Below are 22,627 nucleotides of genomic sequence, written 5' to 3'. Positions count from 1 at the left end.
GAACTTTGCACAGTTAATTTATATGTATAGTCACAGATATGACACACACACGCACACACACAGAGTTATATTTATTCTTGAAATACACTTTACCTTGCCCCAGTCTCGCTGACTCTCAGTACTGGCAGATGGCATCTTTGCTTTCTTTTTACTCTGCTTGAGCTTTTCCCCAGCCTTTACAACTTCATTCGAATCATTTTTGCAAGAAGGACAGTACCTTAAAAAAAAGTTGACAGATTTTTAAATCGCTTAACCTAATGGCAACATATTTGGTGTAGCCAGAATGGTGTTGATTAATCCATATTTTCAAGGTTTTGCCAACCTCAAACAATTCCAGTGTAATAAAACTGATAATAATAATGCTTTGCATTTATACTGTACTTTTCCTCCTAAATTCTCAAAATACTTAAAGTATACATTAAAGCAGAGTTCTAACTAAAAAGTAACTCCTAATTCCACCTCCAATTCAAATTTGTGCCATCTCATTGTCTTCAATATGGATATACAGGTGTAACTCAAGGCTCTGATTTTGACCTTGAGATTGGATCTTACTGAACAGTGAGGCATGAGCCAGATTAGACTTTAGCTGTGTGAGTTCTGCATGGCTGACTATAAGAATAATAAGAATAAGAGGCTGCCAACCACACTAAGAAAAACTGACAACATACTTATGAGGTACATATTATAACAAACCTATTATGTTATGAAACAGGAATCTCTTTATGCCAACTGGAAGAGGGCACAAGAGCACATAAGGGTTACTGGGATCCCCTGGATCTGGTATCTACATAATAGTTTGCCAAAGAGTGGCATTTAAGGTTTTTGCTGAAAGTCTGTGTCATACTGGTCATCACAATCACTGAGAAATGTATGTACGGATAATATGCAAGAAGTTATGTATACATAGTGAAAATTATGTTCTTAATGCCTGTGAATTAGGGCTGGTTACCAGAAAGTGTTAATAAGTTGCTTTCAGGCAGAAGACATCTGCCTGGCTATAGGTAAATTGAGTATTGTGTACTTCACAATGGTTGTCTATTTACAGACTAAGCAAAATGCTAATCAGGAAATTGTGAAAACTACAAGGAGGTTCCCCACAGGAAAAACAAGTAATGGGCGTGTCCTGTTTATGAACAAAGACAAAGGAATGTTGGAACTATAACTGGAGGTAAAGAGAAAAATTCTGCATCCGTCACCTAAAGGACAAGCTGACAGTGTACTTGTCTTATGAAGAGAGGGTCACAGCCAAGCTGGCTGTTAAATGCTGAGAGAAAGACTTTGGTAAGCTAAACTTCATTAGATAGGAAAATGTCTTGTTAGTTAACTCTAGGCTCTAGAAAGCAGGTTATAATTTAATTTTACATGTAACCAGTTGTTACCAAATATTTCTACTTGCTCTCATTTGAATCTCTGTATTTTGTTAAATACACTTCTTGGTTTTACTATAAACTTACCTAACTGCTGTGTGCAGTGGTGATCTTAGGTGAAGCTGGTAATCAGCAGTATACTACTTCTTTGGGAACTGTGTGAGTATTCAACGGATTGGGCCTGGACACTCTAAAGAGATGCTCAGAGGGCCTGGGGAAGAGCCTATGGTGAACTTGCAGAGGACCACAGAGCCTGCCTAGGCTGAGACAAGAGTGCTTGTGAGGGAGCTGACCCTGACAGGCACAGAAAAGGCTTCATCACACTAATGGCAGGTGGTAGCGAGATGCCTCACAACCCTGGGTACCCCCAGGAAGTGTCACATATATACTGAGGTACAAAGATGGTAAGTTTATTTCCCAAGATCATACAGCAAAAGAGCAAGGATTTGAAAATTTTCACATTTGACAGGGAAATACTTCTCTTTGGGCAAGATCTAGTAATATGCTGAGCACTCTGGCCCTGATCCAAAGCACAGTACTTTAGCATGAGCAGTCCCATTCAACTGGAAATTGCCGAAATTAGGCAGTAGGACTACTCATTTGCTTAAAGCTAACCTAATGTTAAAGTGCTTTGCTGCATCAGGGCCAGAGTGCTCAGCATCTTGTAGGATCAAGCCCCTTAATCAGAAATACCTTTGAGGGTTCCATGGAAAATGGGTGTGGATTTGACCTAGTTAGGAGTCTTCTAACATCTCTTGCTATGCATATACAACACATTTTGTCCTGCATTTTTGGCAACATTTTTAACAGTGAGCAGCTTAAGAAGGTTGTGCTATGTATGTATGAACAGATAATTTCTTAGTCAATTGACTTATTCCTTGAATTACACACAAGACAGGCTGTGCTGCTGGTTAAAAAATAAAATGTAAAGAGTTTATGGATGGTGACAGACAAACTATTACAAGAAGTTTAAGGGTGAAATTCTGGTAGAATTGAAGTCAATAGCAAGACTCCTATTAAATGAGGCCAGTATTTCACACTAAAGTCAATAAAGGTACTTCACTAGGACAGTGAAATTAGTGTAAGTAAGGAATGAAAAAATAGAGGTAGCCATCCGTATCTAAGGTTATCCCAAAACTGTATGAAGTTACGTTCTATTATTTGAAAAGTAGAATGTAATAAAAAGGACTGTGGAATAATGCGTATTCACAATAAGGCAAATTTGGAAGTGCGCATGCAGCTTTAACTATGGCATTTCCTGCTTTAAGATTGCTTAACCAAGCAATCTTAATGTTTCCTTAACTGAGCTTTGTATGGAATATTAAATACTGTTTATCATATAAATAGATTGGTTCTGATCTGTATGAAAATGCCTTATCAGTATTTCCCAAACTGTGGGGTGGAACTGGGGGCTGCCAAGTTTAAATTATTAAAATTTAAAATGGACAATTTTCTACTTTTAAAACAAACAAATATCTGGTATTCAACTAAGGGTCAAACTCTGCCATGAACCTAAATTAGTATGCAAGGCAGGAAGAGAAAAGGAAGAACGCTTCTTTCACATTTCTGTGCAGTGGCATTACATTGCAGAACTGCAATCCTTTACACAAAAGTGAGTGCAAGGACCTCATAGGATTGGCACTGCTACATAACCTACAAGAAGTGGACAAGCAGCAAGGCCATAGCTGTGCCATTCCATGGCACTGGCTTCCCTGGCCAGAACAGTTCATCTACCTTTATGAATAAAACTCAGAACGCATACGCCTATACTGCAAACAAAACAAAGTTAAATTTTAAAATGGAAGAAAAGTTATATACCTCATCAGTCACTGTGGTTATTCTAAATGTTTTGTACATGTGGATCCCACTTCTGGTACGGGTGTAAGTTCAGAATCTTTTGGCCAGGAGTGTCTGGGGAGCGGTAAATATGCCCTAGATGTCCCACCGGAGGGAATATATCGCCTAATGGTCCCGATTGCCACTCGGTTCCCCTCTAGTCCAGAGTTCCAAACATACATAGGACTTCAGAGTAGAGCAGAGGAAGGCAGGATCCAAACACCCAAACTATATTGAAAAACTAGTTATTGACAAGGTGAGTAACTTGTTTTTCTTCTTTATGTGTTGTCCGTGTGGATCCCACTTCTGGTGACTAAGAAGCAGTCTCCATAAGAGTGGTAGAGGGTCTGAGGAGTCCTAATTGAATAGGGATTGCAATACTTGGCCAAAATTGGCATCATATCTGGACTGTCCAAGTCCAAGGATTGATGTTTTACAAAGATATGAATGGAGTTCCAGGTGGTGTCTTTCCAATTCTCCAGTACGGCAATGTTCCTAAATACGGCTGACCAGGGTACCTAGGCTCTAATAGAAAGAGCGCTATCCTCTCTACAGGGTTTTAGGCCTGCCATCTGATATCTTATATGTATGTACTCTTATCCACTTAATCTTGGAGTGGAAATGGACTGCCCTCTAATAGTGGCACCAAACCATTGTCTTCATACTCTTGAAGAACTTTCTCTCTTAAGAGTCTCTCATGACAGAAGTCCACGAAGGAGGACAGGGAAGGTGAGTGGGGTGTGGGAAGGACGTGAACTGAATTCCATATCCTGTGGAAATTACCTCCTGGGCCTAAAAGTATGAACTAATACTCAGTTCAAGGCTGGGAGAATAGGGATAGATGGTTGCCAAACTGAAGAAACACTAAGTAGGGCTCTTAGTGTTATGCTGGGGCTCCCAACATGCTCATCAAGCCTGCTGCTTGTTTGAGGAAGAAATGGAGCTGACAGAGAGGAAAAAAAGATCTCTTCTTCTGGGCGTGGCAGAGAAGGAGAGTCACTGGAATACTGATATGTCTTCATTTCAGTCTTTATTGAGGTTGCTTTTAGAACCCAAAGGGCTCTCTCTGCTATTACACATATAGTCCAAGAGACTAAAATACTGCTCTGGAGTCCTTTAAGGGAGCAAACATATTCATTAGTTTTTGAACTAAAAGGATCTGAACCTTCAAAAAGGCAGATCCCCATAGTGGCTTGGACCTATTTAGGTATCCCTTAAGAACATCTGGTAAGTTACTGCAGTGAACACTGAATGAGATGGTGTAGCCGAGATTTCTAGGACAGCCTGGAGAGAATGCTTTGCTAAGAGCTGAACTTCAGAGCTAATCTCTTTTGAGCGCCAATTTTTGTTCTTAGGGAAACTTGTCAATAAAGGATGACAAAATCCCAGATATGTTAGTAGTTTGAGATACACATCTACGAAGAAGCAAAAGAGCATACATTTCTGCAAAAAAGTCTAATTTCTTGGGGTCACTCTCTTTAGACACGACTAAAGGCCCACATGAATTTTGCATAAAGTATCATCCTTTTATATTTACCAGTCCTCATCTTCTGGTATCTTGCTTAAAGGTGGATTCAGGCAGTATATATGGTAGGCCATATTACATTCATCGCACAGAAGTTGCATGTGAGCATCCTGTTTTCCACCACACAAATAGCAGGAGCAAAAGCGACATTCCGTATCTGGGTCTGCCCTACAGTGCTTGCACTCAGGGCCACTCTTTCCTGTGAAGATAAATTAGAAAACATTAAGCCTCAGAGAAGTGATTTCAGATTCATAAATATGCCATTATGGGGAGGGAAAAGGTGAAGGGGAAAATGTACTGTAATGCTGTGAGTGCAGGAACTTTCCTACTGTCTGCTTTAAAAAAAAAAAAAAAAAGTCAGGCATAATGATAACTATTGAGAACCATTTATTTACAAAACTACATATATAATAATGTTACATATATAATACTAATTCCATGTCAATTTGTGGTCTTGTATGACAGACTTGCAAAACAGTCATTACCATTTACCAGCCCAGGCACAAAATCTTCTCAATCCCCTTGCCATCAGGATGGTGATGAAAAAGCAAAAAGATATTTTACTTTTACTCCATCAAAAAAGGCCTCAATTCCTACACCCATGACAAGCTCCACTGATTTCAAAGAGAGTCTGCCCACATGGAGCTTATTACAGGACAATGGACTAATTCCATGAAGGCTTCAGTGAGTAACCACTCCTGTGAGTAACCTTATCCAATCTGATGGAACTGCTCACATGAGAAAAGATATTCATGTGTAAGTCTTTGCAGGATTAGACCAAAAAAGTTTCTGCAGAAAAACATGAACAAAACTGCAAACTTTAGCCACAGTCAACTTTAATAGAACTCTAGGGGGGAAATTTTTTTTACAAGATCAAATAAAGAGGAACTTAAAGTTTCATTTTTATTTGATTAAATGCAGGATCATTTTTACATAAACCATTCTGGACAGATATGATCAAAGATGGGAATCCACAAAATAAGACTGGCATCTTGGAACACAGATATTAACTGGGAAATGTGAGGGGCTGCTTCAAACATTAATGAAAAGGAAAGTACAGATTGCCTGAATTCAAGAAACCAAATGGAAGGGAGCAAAGGCAAAGGCTATAAGCTACTATACTGTGGCATATCTAATATGAGAAAGAGTTGGTACAGTTTTAGACAAAGTAATGTGGGAATGTGTAGTGGATGTGGAGAGGATAAGACACAGGGTGACTTTGGTTAAGCTAGCTTTTGAAAATGTGCCCCTAAAAGTTATATGTTCATATGCATCACAAGTGGGAAAACAGACACTATTATACAGAAAGCGATAAAGAATGAAAGAGTCATCACTAGTGCCAACCTTAATGGTCACATGAGAGAGAAGGTAAAGCTTCAAATGGTACAATGGCAGTTGTGGATATGGACACAGGAACAAGAAAAGGTAACAGTATGCTCAGATATATGATTTGACAGTGAATACTTGTTTTCACTAAGGAAGAAAAATGATTACCTTTAAAAGCGGTAGCATAGGGGCACAGATGAACTGTTTCCTAATAAACTGAACTGAGCTGAAGAACATCAAAATCTGTAAGGTCATTCCCAGAGAAAGCATTGTAACTCAGCACAGAATGCTGGTTCTTGACTAGGGGTACATATCATTCATGAGAAGAAAACATCCAAAGCAGTACAGAAAACCAAGTGGTGGAAGTTTAATGAAGCTAGCAAGGCATTTAAAACTAAAGTATTGGAGATCTCTTTGGGAGGGTTAAGAGAAATACATTCCGGAGGGATCTAGCCAATCCCAGTGGTCTGTCTCTGGCGCACATGATGCAAATGATGAGAGCTCTCATAAGTGATCTTTTTCAGTTGATGCTGCTCAGTATGAGGTACAGCTGTCCTTTGCTCTGTATATTGTAGAAGCGGGTGAAAGGGATAGAAATGCTCAAGACTAGCTGTGTTTGAGTGTGCTCCCCATTCCACAGTGAAGCTAAGCAGTGTGACGGAACAGTGTGTTAATGCACACCAAGATTTCACAGGAATCCTCCAGAAATCTCTAGGAATCTTTCCTGGAGGTACTCGCCGATCCTCTGCCAAAGGTTCCTTGGCAGAGCTGCTTTGTTCCTTCCCCCATTGTAGGAAACTTTCCAGCACCACTCGGCAATCACTTGTGCAGGGACCAAAATGGCACGCAGGTGAGCAGCATACGGATTGGGTCTGAACCTGCAAATGTGCAGTAGATGCACCCCTGCATCCTTGCTTACCCTCAGGAGTCAGATATCAGCTTCGATAACCATTGCCTGGCCTGTGGAAAATGGTGGCAGAATTTACAATATTGTCCCTATTTGCCTTCACTGACCCCCTGAAAACATCACCTGCACCCCACCCGGGCAGAACTCACCATGTTTAGGCTGTTTGCAGAGTTGTGTGCTTGCCAAGGGTCAGTGAGAAAGTAATTGGTAGTTACAAGAAGTGTATTTTACTGTAATGATTTAATGCTGTGCGTGAACTAACAATCATGCTTCTGTGTATTGTTTCTTGTGCTTCTGCAGATGTAGCCTTCAGGGGAACCCCCTACACACCAGCGGAGTGCCTTCTCCAGATAGATGGAAGCGACCAAGTTGTAGCAAGGAGAACATGTTCTGAGAGGTGCTCCAATCCCCAGAGGCCGAAAAAAGTGAACCCAGGGAGGGGAGAGAAAATGAAAGGCAGAGTAAGAAGCACATTCTAAAGGCCAAGAGTGAATGATAAAAATGATGGAGGAGCAAACAGAAATGTTAAAGTCCCTGATCACCTAACAGTCAGAATAGATAAGTGCTTTCCCCCCCGCCCAGTCCCCGCAGCTAATACAGAATTGTTTTCCATGCCCTCCCCAAAATCCTCCCACATATTCCTTACAATTAACCGGAATGTCTCGGTGCCCCGTTCACACTACGCCTTTGGACAGCTTCCAAAATTATATCTGGACTTATGCACAGCTCTGAGAGCCTACGCTGCTCTTCACTGTTTTCTTCCTTCCCACCGTGCCTTTTGTGTGTGTTGATTGGTGTTTAATAAAAACAAACTCTCTTTAAGAGAGCTGCTCTTTATTTATGTCTTACACACAGCAATTGCCACTGGTAGCAATACATAAATGCAATTTAATCATTTGCTTAGTACAAATCCTGCTTAGGAATCACCACAATTTTTAGGCAAAACAAGATAATTGAAGTTAATGAAGCATGGCAGACTGCTGTATAGAAATGCACCATAATTGGTACTCATTATCAAAATGGTGTCCCAAAGCCTCCCTGATTCTAATAGCCCCCCATTGTGCCCATCTAATAGCCATGGTATCTGGCTGCTCAAAATCAGCAGCCAGGCAATCTGCCTCAGTATTCCACCCCAGGGGAAACTTTTCACCCCTAGGCCTGGTCTACACTACGAGTTTAAGTCGAATTTAGCAGCATTATCTCGATTTAACCCTGCACCTGTCCACACGACAAAACCCTTTTTTCGACTTAAAGGGCTCTTAAAATCGATTTCTTTACTCCAACACCGACGAGGGGATTAGCGCTGAAATCGGCCATGCTGGGTCGAATTTGGGGTACTGTGGACGCAATTCGATGGTATTGGCCTCCGGGAGCTAACCCAAGGTGTTCAGTTGGGACCACTCTAGACAGCGCTCTCAACTCAGATACACTGGCCAGGTATACAGGAAAAGTCACGCAAACTTTTGAATTTCATTTCCTCTTTCGCCAGCGAGGCAAGCTCACCTGCACTGGTCACCATGCAGAGCTCATCATCACAGGAGACAGCACTCTGAGCTTGGATACATTGGCCACGTGTACAGGAAAAGCCCCGGGAACTTTTGAATCTCATTTCCTGTTTGGCCAGGCGAGCTCATCAGCACAGGTCACCATGCAGAGCTCATCAGCACAGGTGATCATGCAGTCCCAGAATCAAAAAAGAGCTCCAGCATGAACCGAAGGGGAGGTACTGGATCTGATCGCTGTATGGGGAGAGGAATCCATGCTATCAGAACTACGTTCCAAAAGATGAAATGCAAAAACATTTCAAAAAATCTCCGAGGCCATGAGGGACAGAGGCTACAGCAGGGATGCAACACAGTGCCGCGTGAAACTTAAGGAGCTCAGACAAGCGTACCAGAAAACCAAAGAATCAAACGGACGCACTGGGACAGAGCCCCAGACATGCCGCTTCTACGCTGAGCTGCACGCAATTTGGGGAGGGGGGGGGGCACCACTACCCCACTCCTGTCCGTGGACTCCAACGATGGGGTACTCTCCGCCATGCCTGAGAATTTTGCGGATGGGGAAGATGATGAGGAGGAGGACGAGCTTGAGGAGAGCACACCGTTCTCCCCAACAGCCAGGATCTTTTGCTCACCCTGACTGAAATACCCTCCCAACCCAACGAAGCCAGAGAAGAGACCTCTGGTGAATGTACCTTTTAAAATATAATACACGTTATAAAAGCAAGTGTTTTTTAATGATTAAGTAGCCCTGAGGACTTGGGATGCATTCATGGTTAGTACAGCTACTCATTTCCATTTGAATCTCATTTCCTGTTTGGCCAGGCGAGCTCATCATCACAGGAGACCATGCAGTCCCAGAATCGAAAAAGAGCTCCAGCATAGACCGAACAGGAGGTACGGGTTCTGACCGCTGTATGGGGAGACGAATCCGTGCTGGCAGAACTCCGTTCAAAAAGACAAAATGCCAAAATATTTGAAAAAGTCTCCAATGGCATGAAGAACAAAGGCTATAACAGGGACCAGCAGCAGTGCCGCGTGAAAATTAAGGAGCTCAGCCAAGCCTACCAAAAAACCAGAGAGGCAAACGGCCGCTCCGGTTCAGAGCCCCAGACATGCTGCTTTTATGATGAGCTGCATGCCATTCTAGGGGGTGCAGCCACCACTACTCCAACCCTGTGCTTTGACTCCATCCAAGGAGTGGCAGGCAACACGGAAGTGGGTTTTGGGGTGATGAAGACGATGATGAGAAAGAGGTTGTAGGTAGCTCACAGCAAGGAAGCTGAGAAACTGGTTTCCCCAACAGCCAGGATCTGTTTCTCACCCTGGACCTGGAGCCAGTTCCCCCTGAACCCACCCAAGGCGGGCTCCCAGACCCTGAAGGCGGAGAAGGGACCTCTGGTGAGTGTAGCTTTGTAAATATTATACATCGTTTAAAAGCAAGTGTGTTTAATGATTAATTTGCCCTGGCATTCGTGGCCAGTACAGCGACTGGAAAAGTCTGTTAACGTGTCTGGGGATGGAGCGGAAATCCTCCAGAGACATCGCCATAAAGCTCTCCTGGATGTACTCCCAAAGCCCTTGCAAAAGGTTTCTGGGGAGGGCAACCTTATTCCGTCCTTTATGGTAGGACACTTTACCATACCAGGCCAGTAGCACGTAATCGGGAATCATTGCGGAACAAAGCATTGCAGCGTACGGTCCTGGTGTTTGCTGGCATTCAAACAACATCCGTTCTTTATCTCTCTGTATTACCCTCAGGAGAGTGATATCATTCATGCTCACCTGGTTGAAATAGGGTGGTTTTAGTAAGCGGACATTCAGAGGTGCCCATTCCTGCTGGGCTGTTTGCCTGAGACTACACAGAAATCTTCCCCACTGTTAGCCACACAGTGAAGGGAGGGGTGAAGCCATCATCCCAGAGAATTGGGTGTATGTGTGTGCCTGCGGGGGGGCGTTAGTTGGGTTTCTGCTGTACGTGAACCCGGAAACCACAGCCCCTCCTTTTAAATTGCCAACCCATTTTTAATGGGCAACCCAACAGCTACTTCGTATGGGAAATGATGGCACTGCTGTTTGACGCCATTCCCACATGTTATGAAGCTTAAAGAAGCCAAAAGACTGTGGCTTACCATGGCTGCCTGCAAGCCAAATTCCGCTGCCCGGCCCTGCATGAGTGATCTCTCACAGCAAACTGGCATACCCTCAATAAGAGGCAAAATGCGAGCTTGTAATGAAAGCACATATGCTATGTAATGTTAATAGCAAGGTTTACCGTGAAAGAGTATACCCATTGTTCTATGTAATGTTAACAGCAAGGTTTACCGTGAAACAGTATACCCATTGTTCTATAAAATGTGTCTTTTTAACTACCACTCTCCCTTTTTTTTCCCCTCCACCAGCTGGATATGTTTCTCCTTCCCAGAGTCTAGCAAAGACTAGAAGGCGAAAAAAACGCACTTGTGATGAAAAGTTCTCTGACCTCATGCTGTCCTCCCACACTGACAGAGCACAGCAAAATACATAAAGGCAGACAATCTCAGAGTGCAAGAAAACACAATATGGCCGCGAGGAGAGGTGGCAGGCTGAAGATGGTAGGTGGCGTCAGCTTGCTGAAAGAAGGCAGGAGTCAGTGCTCAGGCTCCTGTGGGATCTAACTCATATGCTCCAGCATATGGTTGAGCTACAGGAAAGGCAGCAGGAGAAAAGACTGCCGCTACAGCCCCTGTGTAACCAACTGCCCTCCTCCTAAAGTTCCATAGGCTCCTCACCCAGACACCCAAGAACGTGGTGGGGGGGGCCCTCCGGCCACTCCACCCCAGAGGATTGCCCAAGCAACAGAAGGCTGGCATTCAATAAGTTTTAAAGTGCTGTGTGGCCTTGTCCCTCCCTCCTTCACCACCCCACCCGGTGCTTCCCTCCTCCACCACCCCTCCCGGGCTACCTTGGCAGTTATCCCTCTATTTGTGTGATGAATAAATAAAGAATGCATGAATGTGAAGCAACAATTACTCTATTGCCTCTGCAAGCGGTGATCGAAGGGGGGAGGGGAGGGTGCTTAGCTTATTGGAAAGTAGAGTGAAACTGGGAGGGGTGTAGGGGTGGGGGGGTTTGGTTTCCACCAAGGAGAAACAATCAGAACTTTCACACCGTAGCCTGGCCAGTCATGAAACTGGTTTTCAAAGCTTCTCTGATGTGCACTGCACCCTCCTGTACTCTTCTAACCGCCCTGGTGTCTGGCTGCGCATAATCAGCAGCCAGGCGATTTGCCTCAACCTCCCACACTGCCATAAACGTCTTCCCCCTTACTCTCACAGATATTGTAGAGCACACAGCAAGCAATAATAACAATGGGAATATTGGTTTCGCTGAGGTCTAACCGAGTCAGTAAACTGTACCAGCACGCTTTTAAATGCCCAAATGCACATTCTACCACCGTTCTGCACTTGCTCAGCCTATAGTTGAACAGCTCCTGACTACTGTCCAGGGTGCCTGTGTATGGCTTCATGAACTACGGCATTAAGGGGTAGGCTGGGTCCCCAAGGATAACTATAGGCATTTCAACATCCCCAACGGTTATTTTCTGGTCTGGGAATAAAGTCCCTTCCTGCAGCTTTTGAAACAGACCAGAGTTCCTGAAGATGCGAGCGTCATGTACCTTTCCTGGCCACCCCAAGTTGATGTTGGTGAAATGTCCCTTGTGATCTACCAGTGCTTTCAGGACCATTGAAAAGTACCCCTTGCGGTTTATGTACTTGCTGCCTTGGTTCTCCGGTGCCAAGATAGGGATATGGGTTCCGTCTATGGCCCCACCAGTTAGGGAATCCCTTTGCAGCAAAGCCATCCACTATGACCTACACATTTCCCAGAGTCACTACCTTTGATAGCAGCAGCTCAATGATTGCGTTGGCTACTTGCATCACAGCAACCCCCCACAGTAGATTTGCCCACTCCAAACTGATTCCCGACTGACCGGTAGCTGTCTGGTGGTGCAAGCTTCCACAGGGCTATCGCCCCTTGCTTCTCAACTGTGAGGGCTGCTCTCATCTTGGTATTCTTGTGCTTCAGGGCAGGGGAAAGCAAGTCACAAAGTTCCATGAAAGTGCCCTTACGCATGAGAAAGTTTCGCAGCCACTGGGAATCATCCCAGACCTGCAACACTACGCAGTCCCACCACTCTGTGCTTGTTTCCCAGGCCCAGAATCGGTGTTCCATGCCATGAACCTGCCCAATTGACACCAGGATGTGCACATTGCAGGGGTCCGTACTTTGTGAGAAGTCTATGTCCATGTCCTCATCACTCTCATCACCACGCTGCAGTAGCTACTTCCTCAGCTGGTTTCGCTTTTCTTGCAGGTTTTAGTCCTGCATATCCTGCTGGATAATGCGGGCAGCGTTTACAGTGCTCATACTTGCCACAGTGATCTGAGCGGGCTCCATGTTCCCAGTGCTATGGCGTCTGTGCTGAAAAAAGGCGCGAAACAATTGTCTGCCATTGCTCTGATGCAGGGAGGGGCGACTGACAACATGGCTTTCAGGGAATTAAAATCAACAAAGGGGGTGGCTTTGCATCAAAGGAAAAACAGAATGGCCCCCTCAAGGATAGAACTCAAAACCCTAGGTTTAGCAGGCTGTTGATTTCATGGAGGGAGGGAGGAGAAAATAAAAACAACACAAATCTGGTCTATTTCTTGTTTTGATCCACTTCATCTATTTTTATATATCTTGCTGGCAGCAGACCGTGCAGTATGACTGCTGGCCATCGTCGTCTCCTGGCTGCTCATTAAAAGACGATGCAGTAGGACTGCCGGCAGGACTGAATTGCCATGAGATGAAACTTAAAAGGGTAATGACCTGGCTGAGTCACTCCCATGTTTGCCCAAGTGCTCCTGACGTCTCCGAGGTCGGTTAAAAGAGCACCCTGGAGTACGTCAACGATGGCTACCAGTCATACTGCACTGTCTGCTGCCAAAAGGCAATGAGCGGCTGCTGTGTAGCAATGCAGTACCGCGTCTGCCAACACCCCGGAGACATATGGTGACGGTGAGCTGAGCGGGCTCCACGCTTGCCGTGGTATGGCGTCTGCTCGGGTAACCCAGGAAAAAAGGCACGAAACGGTTGTCTGCCATTGCTTTCACGGAGGGAGGGAGGGAGGGAAGGGGGGCCTGATAATTTGTACCCAGAACCTCCCGCAACAATGTTTTTGCCCCATCAGGCATTGGGATTTCTACCCAGAATTCAAATGGGCGGCGGAGACGGCGGGAACTGTGGGATACCCACAGTGCAACACTCCGGAAGTCGACGGTTCCCTCAGTACTGTGGACACACGCCACCGACTAAATGCTGGATAAATGTAGTAAGACCATTTGTGTAGGGACACGCACAATCGACTGTATAAAAACGCTTTCTACAAAACCGAATTCTATAAATTCGACCTAATTTCGTAGTGTAGACATAGCCTTAGACTCATAAGTATTATGGAGTGTGCAGCAGGCTGCTATGACCATGGGAATGTTTTCCTCAGTCAGGCCTAATCTGCCATAAAGGCAGTGCCAGCATGCTTTTAATCTGCGAAAGGCACATTCCACAGTCATTCTGCACCTGCTCAGCCTGTTATTGAAGCACTCCTTGCTGCTGTCCAGGTTTGCCGGGTAAGGCTTCCTGTGTCATGGGAGAAAGGAGTACGCTGGGTCTCCCAGAATCACTATGGGCATTTCAACATCCCCTACTGGAATCTTCTGATCTGGAAATAAAGTCCCTGCTTGCAGCTTTCTGTACAAGCCAGTATTCCTTAAGATGCGTGTGTCATGTACCTTCCTGAACCACCCCGCGTTGATGTCAGTGAAATGCCTATGGTGATACTCAAGCGCCTGCACACCATAGGGAAGTATCCCTTTCTACTGATGTACTCCACCCCAAGACAGTCTGGGGCCAAAATGGGAATATGCATGCCATCTATTGCCCCTCCACAATTAGGGAATCCCATTGCTGCAAAGCCATCCACTATTTCACACACATTGCCAAGAGTTACTGTCCTTCACAGCAAGATGTTCTCTCACACTTGCATTGACTCTGCCTCAACAGCGTACTTCCTGACTCCAAACTGATTTGCGACCAATGGGTAGCAGTCTGGAGTCACCAGCTTCCACACAGCGATCGCCATGTGCTTCTCCACTAAGAGGGCAAATCTCATTTTGGTGTCCTTGCACTGTAGTGCTGGGGCGAACTCCACACAGCTGGGGGACTGAAAGGATACATCATTAAACTGAAATCTTCATTACATTGTTTAGATGTGGTATGTCTTATAAGTGTATATTTAGGGCAAATGGATTGAGTATTTCCAGGTTTACTATAAACTCAAAATCTGGGAAACTAAATGGGGATGAAACAAAGTAAAATAATTGATGGAGGGGATGGGGAAGAAGATGAAAAAGAGGGCTAAGCTGAAGGTGCTAGAGAAGGTATCAGGACTGATAGTGCCTCCGACAGAAAACAAAGTCACACTTCTCTGTTGAACTTTGCCATTTCAAGAGTGCAAAAAGTCTCCAGGTCCAGTTAAGTGATTTGCTTGGTGTCAGGATCCCAAATATGGATGTGATTCCGGTACATGAGAATTATGAAGGGGGCAGTGGTGTAGGGTAAATGCAAGTAAAGCAGATGTGCTAACTTCTTACAGTGTTGCCAAACTTAAGAGCTAAATTCCAACACCACAGTGACTGAATACCTTAAAGCAAATTTACTGTATCCCATCTCTACCTTCTGTGGGGGTCTTCTGCAGTAGTGAGATCGGACACTTTTCAACTTTCTCTGCTATTAAAAAGCTAAGCATCTTACCCTCCCTTTTAACTTTCAAACTATTAGGGAAGGAAGGAAAGTAGTCTAACCCAACCTTTTGTCTAAGGTTCTTGATCTATTGAATTTAGTAGTCTTTCACACCACATTTTTGGTGTAATATGGAAAAATCATCAGCTTTTCCTTTCCACGTTAGATTTTTGAGTTCATGGGCTTTTTAAAGAATGAGTTCCTTAATACTACATTTTAAACATCTTACAGTTAAGGCCTGGGCCTTCGCATTTGGAGGGGGTTTTGGTGCAAGAGAGGTGTGGGCTCTCTCAATATCTACATTCTGATCCGGGGGAAGACACAAAAGCCCTAGCAGTATGGTGGATAAAAATTCCAGAGGCCTCCCTTTTTCCATCTCCTCTGGAAGACCCACCATTCTCAGATTGTTTCTCCTCGATCTTCCTTCCAGATCATTAACCTTCTCCTACAGTGTTTTAATAGCCATTTCCTGTTGCTTTAAGATTATATTCATGGTACTCCCCGTGTCTTCTAGCAAGGAGAGTATATTAGCAGCTTCCCCATAGTCTTGATGCCAAGCTTTGCAAATTAGCTTGATGTGTACTAGTAATATGTTTGATCTCAGTTATATCTTGTGATACAAATTCCAAGAGAATGGACATCATGACCAAAACTTTTAGCCAGTCCATAATTTTATCTAGTCTCAAAGGGGTGGACTCTCCCTGATCAGCCATCCTGGCCCTAGAAGGGCCGTCTGACAATATCTGTTTTTTAGGATTTTGTGGAAATGTTTGAGACAGTGTGAATCCTCCTATTATTAACAGTTTTATTCCTCTTTTTTGGTAGGTAAGTTTCAGATTTCTATTATAGGACTTTCATGCACAAGACTTTTTTCAGCACAGAATTTTTATTTTGATACTTAATAAATGTGTCAGGGAAAATTTAATAAGAATCTATTAAATGGAAAAATTCTGGCATTCTTTGGTTTTCCATCAAAAGTAGAATTAACTGTGCAGCTTGAGAAGAATATTTCTGCTCTCTACATTATCACTTTTGGAAAGGATAGGGACTGTGGCTGGTCTGGATGTATATATAGTAACACATAAGGAATACATTCCTTGACACTGTCTCCAGAACATCAAATTTAATTCATTTCATGGAACACATGTGGGATAGCCCCTTTCTGGATTTTGGGGCCTGAATCTGCTGCCTATTAGGTTACCTAAAGTCATGGCTCTTCTGAGCATACATATGGGTGCAAGCATCAAACAGCATTTAGCTATACATGTTTAACTGGAAATGTTCAAGTGCAGGTGGAAGCTAGAGGGTTACGTATGGAGGAAGTATACTTTATTATTACTTATTTATATAGCTCAATAGATGTGCATGGTGATTCACAGAACAAAGAGAGAGATTCCCTGTCCAGAAAAACTTACAATATAAAGAACAGAGGAACAAGAGGGACTGTTTGAATTTAGGATGACAAGAGTGTTATATGGGCCACATGGGAAGCTAGCATTGGAGTCTTGGTGGTTAACATTTTTAAGTTATTAATCATTTTCATATGTTTAGCACTATAGCTTTATAGAAGAGCTTGACGAACTTTGTTCTGAGATGGTGTTGAGAGGAACGAACGCATGGGGGGCAGCATGAAAAAAAGTACGGAAGTGGCTGTGGGAGAAGAATATAAAGTTGGCATCCCGATTAGCAATTTGTATTGCGCAAAAGGATTATAAGCTCATCTGATGATTATATATGCTAAAGACTGTGATAAATTAAGAATTAATTCAGCAGATACACTAATGTTAATTTATTTCACTGCACAGCAGTAGATATAATGTCACTGAGTTAAATGTGTGTCACATTTCCCATGGCCTCAAAACTGTTCTACAAAACCTGCAACTATACTCGTAAAACAAATAATTAGGTGAACAAATGCAAAGCAAATATAACTTAATTTTACATGTGCAGTTTTGGGGGCACCATAAAATTGTTCCTCAAATTGTCAGTTCACAACGAAAATATTTTTTTAAATATTTTCTGTTGCATAAAAATGTTAAAATGAAACTGACTAGAAATTAACTATGAACAAAAGTGAAAGTGACTGTATTTTCATTTGCCAATCTTGAGAAAAATGAGAACACCCGTAGCATAAGAAGTAAAACATAAATTATTTTAAATCCTTTCATTTATAAAAGTTAAGAGTAGGAAAGGAAATTTGCTTTTTTAAAAACAGTGATATCTAACACTGTAGTGTACTGTGAAAGGGACAAAGAAACAGTGGGCACATTGTCTCTTGCATTAAAGAACAGCTGTGCAAAGGACCCCAAAATGTGGCTGCTTTTTGTCACAACTCTGACAAACATAATTCAGCAGCATCCACTAATGATGATGTCCTCTGCCTCTCATTCGCATTTCCATTAGAAACACCATTTTATCAATACCTTTTTCATTTGGGTAGAAATTTTGATTTTGGGTGAAACTTTGTTTCAAGCTTTGAGATAAGAAGCCAGTGTCTTTTCTGGTAAGGGGAATTTAGTGCCAGGAAGATTACAGGTAGCCAAGTGATGGCCCTGGAGACTGAAGTCCTCTGTTTATTCACAGAATAAGTACAACACAAGCAGTGCCCATGTAAGCTTCCTCAGACTACCTGCTAATGTTCTTTCACCCTTAGAGAATGTCAGGGCTGAACTGTAGCTCACACAATAGGCCCATTCAATCCTTGGCCTCTGCTCAGAATATAAACAAAGATGTCAATTGTGATGGTAGTTTTTGTGATTTGGATACCGGTCCACTAGGAATCATCTAAGGGCTATCAGTGGTTGTTCCCTATTTCTCTGCTTGTAACATTTTGAACTGATGATTTAATATGCAGATATATTACATCAAATATCCATTTCTAAGTAGTTCCATATAATGCATGAATCATCAAAAAAGTGGCAACAGAGTCAAAGGGCTGTCTAATAATTACTATATTATTGACAACATATAAAACACACTTTCATTAAAATTATTGAATCTGCATTGTTGTATCATTCTTATCAACTATGATTTTTAAAATTACATATTCACATGTTTGAATACCATTCTCAAACATATAATGAAATAAGCATACTTTTGAAATCTCCATCACCAAATGTCAGTGGATAAGCTCCGGGCTTTTCAATCTTGTACATTTCTTCTATAAAAAGGATTTTGCAATCATTTATTATGTCTTCTGGGCCTCTGGAGGGGGGGCAAAAAGAAAAGTATATTTAACTTTGTTTCTTTGATTCCTGTTGCTGTAATTGATAAACCTTGAGGAAGAGCTATAGCTAATAATCAGTGCCAGTTTTAATTTTTAAAATCCATAGAATTTTGGACTGTAGCTGTATTTACTTATTGCTCATTTTAAGCCGTCACAACCATTACATGCAGCACTGAATAATTTGGTCTAAACTGACAATAAAAATTCAACATAACGATATAACTTTTAACAAAGCCAAAACAATAAATAATTTACATCAGCACAAGGTAAATTAAATAACAAGCTAAAGAGTATCATCATATTGCAGATCAGCTAGTGCAAATATCAAAGGCACCAACTGATAGTTCATTCATTGTAAGTATTTTTTTAAGTTGTTTCTCAAACATTAAAATACTGTTTTGTTATCCAAAGTTAGCAACAGCAGACCAGACAAAATCAAAAGCTAGCAATGGCAGACCAGACAAAATGCAAAACACTCAAGAGGCACTATACATTATAGCAAACCTAAAAGAATTCTTATTGGCAATGATATAATAGAATTATACTGTTAGCAATGACAATGAATAGTGACTTATAACTGTGTTATAATATGCACTACTGAACTTAAACAGAAAGAAAAAATAATATGGTAAATAGTTTAAATTCTCATTGTACAAAAATCCTTTCAAACATTTTCAGTGTCTAAATGTTCAGGTTTCTTTTAAGTTTCACTTTAACGCTGACTTTCTTGGATTTCTAAACGTTTCAGAAAACTAAGGCCCCAAATCCAGCAAGAACAGATACAATATTCTAGTACATATTATAGTACGTATTCTTACACCCTTGACCACAGAGGGACTTTTTTTGACAGATGTCACAGTGCACAAACTCCCAATGGTACACAGCTAGTACTTCAAAGAACAAAACATTCATATTAAATGGGTGATGGAGGCCATTAATGAGTAAAGATAAAGATTTTAATCTCATACCCCCTACTCCACTTAATTTTCCTCCCGCTTTCCCAACTGATTTTAACTGCGACGGGTGACTGACAGAAAACTTTAGTCCTTCACTGTGCCAAGTTGTCTTTTCAGCTGCTATTTGTGGATCTCTTGCCACTTTCAATTTTACAATATAAAACTAAATTAGGAATTGTTCACAGTATTACCAATTTAGAGCCAAATCCTGCAAGTACTTACTACTTAGCAAGTCCCATTGACTTCAGCGGGCTACAGCTATTAAGTGGCTATAGGATCAAGCTGTTATACCCAAGAAGGGAAATTAGTTTCCTAATTGTAATTTTTATTTCTCATTATTGAGGGCATCCACTGATCTGGACATGACTTTATATTAGACCTGCTCATTCCATCACTGTGGAGGAAATCTGTGCTCCCTATCCCCATCATAATTTAAACTCCCTCTGTTGGACTGCTGCAGCACCATATTCTGACCCCAGAAGAGGGCATCCAAAATGAAACTACATAAACAACCTGTTAGAAAATTTTAACAACACAGTAGACAGGATTATCAGAATTAAAAGAACAACACCTTTTAATCAAGAACATTGTGATGTGTGTAAGGAGAGTCTATCCAGACATGGGAAGGTCCTTTCCATGAAAGGAAACTAAATTTTCTCTCTCATACACTGGCTAGACATTACCTATAGGAATTCTCTCTTACTGTTTCTACTTCCTGTGGAGCAAAAGAAACAAATACAACATGACATTTTTCTAGAGGGATTCATAGCAATGGACAATGTATGTACTCATATAATTTTATGAATTTCAATTGTATTTGATCGCATGGTTTAGCTTGAATGAAGCCCAAAATACCAAAAGCTCAATGAAGGAGAAAAAAATCATTATGATCGTGTTTAGGAAAGGAATTGCAAATTTCAAGAAGCCGCACTGCAAGTGTCAAAGTATAAAGTTTTATGGTTCTCTGTCCAAAACTCTGAAGAACCTTTTGCAGAGTAACTTTAATGCTTCCAGGAGGCATCTCAGTGGCTATTTTGCATGTCTGGTATACATTCAATCTGACCCAAATAGAGACTGAAGACTGAGGCACTGAAACATGGTTTGAGACCTCCTATGAAAAACAAACAATAGTAGCGGACTTTCATCACTGGCATAGACAGATTTTAAAACCCATTTCATGCCAAAAGTGTGACATTGCTTTTCTTACTGATGCTTAAGTGTAGGGGGAAAAAAAGAGGAATGAAACAGATGGATTTAATTTGAATTCTGTTCATTTTTGGTTTTCTACAAGATCAGGAAATGGATTAAGTACCATCTTTTCAAGGAAGAATTGAAAATGGGTTTTTTAATTGAAAAAACTCCTAGTTCAAAAACTCTCCTGCCTGAAAGTAATTGCTATGAGGAAACAAGGAGAGGCTTCCAGTCTAGGATTAAAAGGGGGTTTTGTAGGGTTCTAATGAACCAGGCTGAAAGTGCCACAGCAAAGGTACAGTGGAAGTCGCATCTTACACGGGGATTAGGTTCTAAAGTCAGCGCGTAAGGCGAAAATCGCGTATACTCAAAATTACCCTTTAAAATCCCTTAAATTGCCCATAAATTACAGTATACTGTACATGGTTTTGTGTATACAACCCTGTACAGTAATATGTATACAGTAATGTACAGTATCTAATAAAGAGTACATATGCAAAATATAATTTTACAGTACCCTATTTTTAATTACAGGGGGTAAATACAGGGGGCCATCAGGGCTTGATGTCGATCCAGGAGACAGAGGTGACGGAGAGCTTGGGTGACGAAGAGCAAGTGGTAGACGAAGTGGTTGGCTCTGGTTCAGCTCAAGAAGTTGATTGTGTAAGCTCATCTGCTGCTGGTTGTTTTTCCTTGAAAAACATGGTGATCGGCAACTGTCACTGTTGTCTCTTGAGCTGCTTAAACATTTCTTGATAAGGTCTCAAGTCGTCCATAATACTACGTGTGATTTTTTGAGGCTTCGTTCCATAGGGGGGACAGTATTCGGAAATTAAATCATTCAAGTATTTTGTTGCTTGGAACACTTCTTCATAAATTTTCTGATTCCAACTTGCTGGCTCTTCCTGTTCTTCGTTATCATCTTTGGCTTCTGTAGACTATTTTATCAGTTCCTCTAATTCTTCGTTAGTCAATGTTTCTCTATGGCTCTCAATTAATTCTTCAATTTCTTCCTCAAGGATGTCGACAAAGCCATCACCACCCACTTGCCTGGCCACCTGAACAATGCCTCTCACTTCTTTGTCAATGGTCGGGAAACCCTTAAAAATGGTCGGGAAACCCCTAAAATCACACATTCTTTCCATAGGTTTCGCCAACATGCATTGACTGTTTCAGGCTTGACTGCATCCATTGTCTGTTTAATATAAGTGATGCAATTGGCAATGTTGAAGGACTTCCAACACTCCATCACATTAAGACTGGGATCGGCATCCATAACGCTACGTATCTGTGAGAACGTAAGCCTTGTGTACGTGGCCTTGAAACAGCGAATCATGCCTTGGTCAAGAGGTTGCAGGATGGAGGTGGTATTGGGGGGGGGGGGGGGAGAAAGACTACTTCAACGTCGTTATGCACAAACTAGAGTGCCGCAGGGTGGCCAGGAGCATTGTCTATGATCAGCAATACTTTAAAGTCAAGTCCTTTCCTCTTCGAGGTACCGCCTGACCTCCGGAATGAAACACTTGTGGAACCAATCCAGAAATAATGCTGCTGTCACCCAAGACTTTTTATTTGATTGCCAGAACGCAGGCAGGAGATTTTTGTTCTTGCCTTTTAGGGCATGGGGATTTGCAGCCTTGTAGAGCAAGCCCGGCTTTATTAAATGCCCCACCGCATTGCCACAAAACAACACAGTCACACTGTCTTTAGCTGCTTTGAAGCCACGGGCTTGTCTTTCTGATTTCAAAATGTAAGTGCAGTTGGGCATTTTTTTCCAGTCTCATCAGCATTAAAAACTTGTTCCAGAAGATAGCCCTTTTCTTCTATGATTTTCTTTAATTGTTCGGGGTAGGCTTTTGCTGCCTCTTCATTGGCAGATGCAGCTTCCCCAGTAGTCTACACGTTTTTAAGGTTGAAGCAGTTCCTAAAACTGTTAAGCTGACCTTGGCTGGCTTTGAATTCCTTCTCA

The 22,627-nt window shown here is 42.2% G+C and overlaps 1 protein-coding gene across 5 annotated transcripts in view; it reads right to left on the bottom strand.

The window, feature by feature from the left end:
• The window catches only part of UHRF2 (ubiquitin like with PHD and ring finger domains 2), a 171,904-nt gene that overhangs the window by 58,431 nt on the left and 90,846 nt on the right, over window positions 1–22,627 (bottom strand). For all 5 annotated transcript variants that reach the window (XR_012159104.2, XM_073345307.2, XM_073345304.2 and 2 more), the window contains exons 5-7: window positions 18,380–18,489; window positions 4,741–4,927; window positions 94–217 (exon numbers count right to left, since the gene is read on the bottom strand). Coding sequence is in view for 4 of the 5 variants with exons in the window: in XM_073345307.2 (XP_073201408.1) it covers window positions 94–217; window positions 4,741–4,927; window positions 18,380–18,489 (421 nt within the window). In the remaining variant the exon portion in view is untranslated. The remainder of the gene's footprint in view (window positions 1–93; window positions 218–4,740; window positions 4,928–18,379; window positions 18,490–22,627) is intronic.

The sequence above is a fragment of the Lepidochelys kempii genome, chromosome 5, assembly GCF_965140285.1.
Source record: "Lepidochelys kempii isolate rLepKem1 chromosome 5, rLepKem1.hap1, whole genome shotgun sequence".
In the NCBI taxonomy this organism is placed as follows: Eukaryota; Metazoa; Chordata; order Testudines; family Cheloniidae; genus Lepidochelys; species Lepidochelys kempii.
The sequence above is the reverse complement of the archived record's forward strand: the minus strand, read 5'-3'. Positions and strand labels throughout refer to the sequence as shown.